Source organism: Pteropus alecto, unplaced genomic scaffold (assembly GCF_000325575.1).
Source record: "Pteropus alecto unplaced genomic scaffold, ASM32557v1 scaffold125, whole genome shotgun sequence".
Lineage (NCBI taxonomy): Eukaryota > Metazoa > Chordata > Mammalia > Chiroptera > Pteropodidae > Pteropus > Pteropus alecto.
This window is the reverse complement of record NW_006436888.1, coordinates 8714674-8717343: the sequence shown is the minus strand read 5'-3', so window position 1 is coordinate 8717343 and position 2670 is coordinate 8714674. Positions and strand designations below refer to the sequence as shown.

General features: G+C 53.4%; 1 protein-coding gene and 1 non-coding gene across 2 annotated transcripts in view; one reads left to right on the top strand and one right to left on the bottom strand.

Annotated features, from left to right (window-relative positions):
* ICMT (isoprenylcysteine carboxyl methyltransferase) overlaps positions 1-1764 on the bottom strand; it is an 8954-nt gene extending 7190 nt beyond the window's left edge. The window contains exon 1 of the mRNA XM_015591333.2: positions 1756-1764. Coding sequence (XP_015446819.2) covers positions 1756-1764 — 9 coding nt within the window. The remainder of the gene's footprint in view (positions 1-1755) is intronic.
* Positions 1765-2567: 803 nt separating this feature from the next.
* On the top strand, positions 2568-2670 carry LOC112481817. The gene has a single exon (XR_003047052.1). It is a non-coding gene; the product is annotated as a U6 spliceosomal RNA (small nuclear RNA).

Here is a 2670-nt window from a genome sequence, read left to right as displayed (position 1 = left end):
GCTGCGGGCGCCCGGGGCCCGGGCCGCCAGGAGGTGCCACCGGCGTGTGCCAGGCGTCGGCCCCAACTCCGGGACGTCCCTGACCGAGGAATCGTGCGAAATATGAAGAGACCCCACCCTGGGCGGGCCCCGCGCGGTCCTCTCCCAAACTGACACCTTCCGCGAGCATCCGCGAGCGGGGCCGGTCCCATCCCCCACCCCTTAGGGGTTCCGCACGCAGGGACCCAGCGCGGTGACCCTCCCCCGCCCGCCTTCGGCAGGGTCCCCGAGCGCCCGCTGAGAGTCCACGCTGCGCCGGCCTGGGTACACTGCCCTTGGGGCACCCTAAAACCCAGCCCTGGGCGTCCACGCAGCAGAATGACCGCCCACTTCAATTCCGGTTGAGGAAAAATATTGGCGGATGGTGAAACAACTCAGGATGTGTTTCGTTTCTTAAAAGGCAGAATTCAAAACTTTACAGTATGACCCCGACTTCACTTGGGAAAAACAAAATTGCGTGCGAGTTTGACTGAAATAGAAGCCAAAATTATTTAACAACGGTTACCTTCAGGTAGTAAAACTCCGAGTGACTTTTATTTTCTTTTTTATGTTTTTCTATTTTCCATATTGCCTACCATCAACATATATTGCTTTTATAATCAAGAACTGCCCTTTGCTTTTTTTAAAGGGTTAATGCCCCCACCTGGGGAGCTAGCTACAGAGCCATGGTGGAGGAGAAAGGCAAGTCGGCAAATGACTAGAAAAAACTATGGTGGGGTGGGAGTGAGGCAGGAGCCACGTAAGCGTGGAGAGAGAGGGACATCCACGAGGGACCATGGGTGGGTGGGCCAGAGGGTTAAAAGTCTACATGGAAGAGATGCTGCGGCCAGGTCTTGGGGCCCTCAGGGACGTGCAGCCCGCCTGCCGCTGGAAATGAGAGCAAAGGCATTTAAGGGGAGGGAGGGAGGGAGAGCGGGCACCGAGTTTGCAGTCACAGAAACAGGAGGAAACAAATCTGAGGCGAGATAGGGGACAGGCCCCAGGGGAGGCTGGAACCCAGTGTCCTGAGTCAGACAGCACTGAGGCCAGGCAGGCTGAGCCCCTGGCTGCCCCACTCTCCTCTGTCCCCTCAAGATCTGACAGGAGGAGGCCTGGCATTTGGGCAGCCGGGCTCAGGGAGGGATGGAGAGCCTGGGCTAGAATCTCGGCTAGAATCACTGCTGCAGTCCTGCTTTGTGACCTTGGGCAAATCAACTCTATGAGCCTCAGTTTCTGTAAAATGGTGATCCTGATTTCACTGTCAGATATTGACAACATTTTTTAAAGCCCAGTGTCACGTTTAAATGGTGCTCAGAAGACATTTGCTAAACTCAGTTGATGGTAATTGAAAGATTTAATGCTTTAAAACCCAAAGTTACTCAGTCTCAATACTGTGTAGGAAGGAGGCCTGGCTATGATGCCAAGCTCCTGCCTTTGCCCAGTTTCTCAGTCTTCCCAACTCAGGAATTCTCCCTCTGCACCAGGATGCCTCAGGGCCACTAGAGGGCACTCATTGCATACTCACTCCTGGGAATGAGTCTGGTCCTCAGGCAGAGAGCTGCTCCTAGGAAGCTCAGTCTCTGGCTATTGGCTTCTGCTCTACACACTGACTTTTGGCCCTGATTCCTCACCCTCCCCCCGCGACCATCCCTGTTCTGGGGACAAAGTAATGTAATCCAGACTGGAGAGCCTGAGCAATCCTCTGTCCTCTGCCCATCACTTCCCCTTAGACCCTACCAGCCACATCTTGGAGAAAGGGGAGACAGTCCTCTCCCAGAAAGGGCCAGACCAGAGGGAGGGGGGATTTTTAGAAGTCATTAGAGTTGCCGAATCTATCAGGGCCCAGGGAGAAATGCAAGTAAACAAATACGCACACACTGGCATAGACCCAGAGAAACAGTAACACAGATACACTCAGGCATACAGAGAAACAGCAATTCACACAGAGATACAGACAGAAACACACAGACCTGCTTTCCCACTAGAGAGGAAAGCAATCTGATCAGACAAATCCACTCTGCACCCAGCTCTCCAGTGTGGACCCCGTTTGTCATGCCCCAGTCCAGGGGAAAAACAAGCCTATAAAAACATAAGAAAATAAAAGAAAACCGCTCAGCCCTGGGATGCCTCGCTGCCTTTTTTTGTAAATAAGCATTTGAATGTGTTTTGTTCTAGGAGCTGCCGAGGCAAGCACAAAGGCAGCCCTTTCTCATGCAGGAAGATCCCTCTGTAGGCTCCCCCCAAACCCCTTCCCCCAACCTCACCCCTGCCCCCGGCCCCCCATCCTGCTTTCCACCCACCAGTTGAGGTGGCTTTCCATCCTGGCTGAAGTCAGATTCTGTCCTGTTTCAAGAGTCCTAAGAACCACCTCAATTTTTCCAAGTTAAACTGCAGGCTGAGATGAAATCAGGCTTCCTTTTCTTAAATCGGGTCGCTTTACTGAGCAAGAGAGAACATGGGGAGGGGGGCTGCTGCAGAGCGAGCAGGAGGCAGGTGCAAGGACGGGCATCCCCAGGATGCCCAGGTCCCCAGGATGAAGTTTGCTCCTTGTGCTCACTTCAATAGCACATATACTAACATGGGATGCTGCAGAGATTAGCACGGCGCCTGCCCAAGGATGACACGCAGGTTCATGAAGCGTTCTGTATTTAA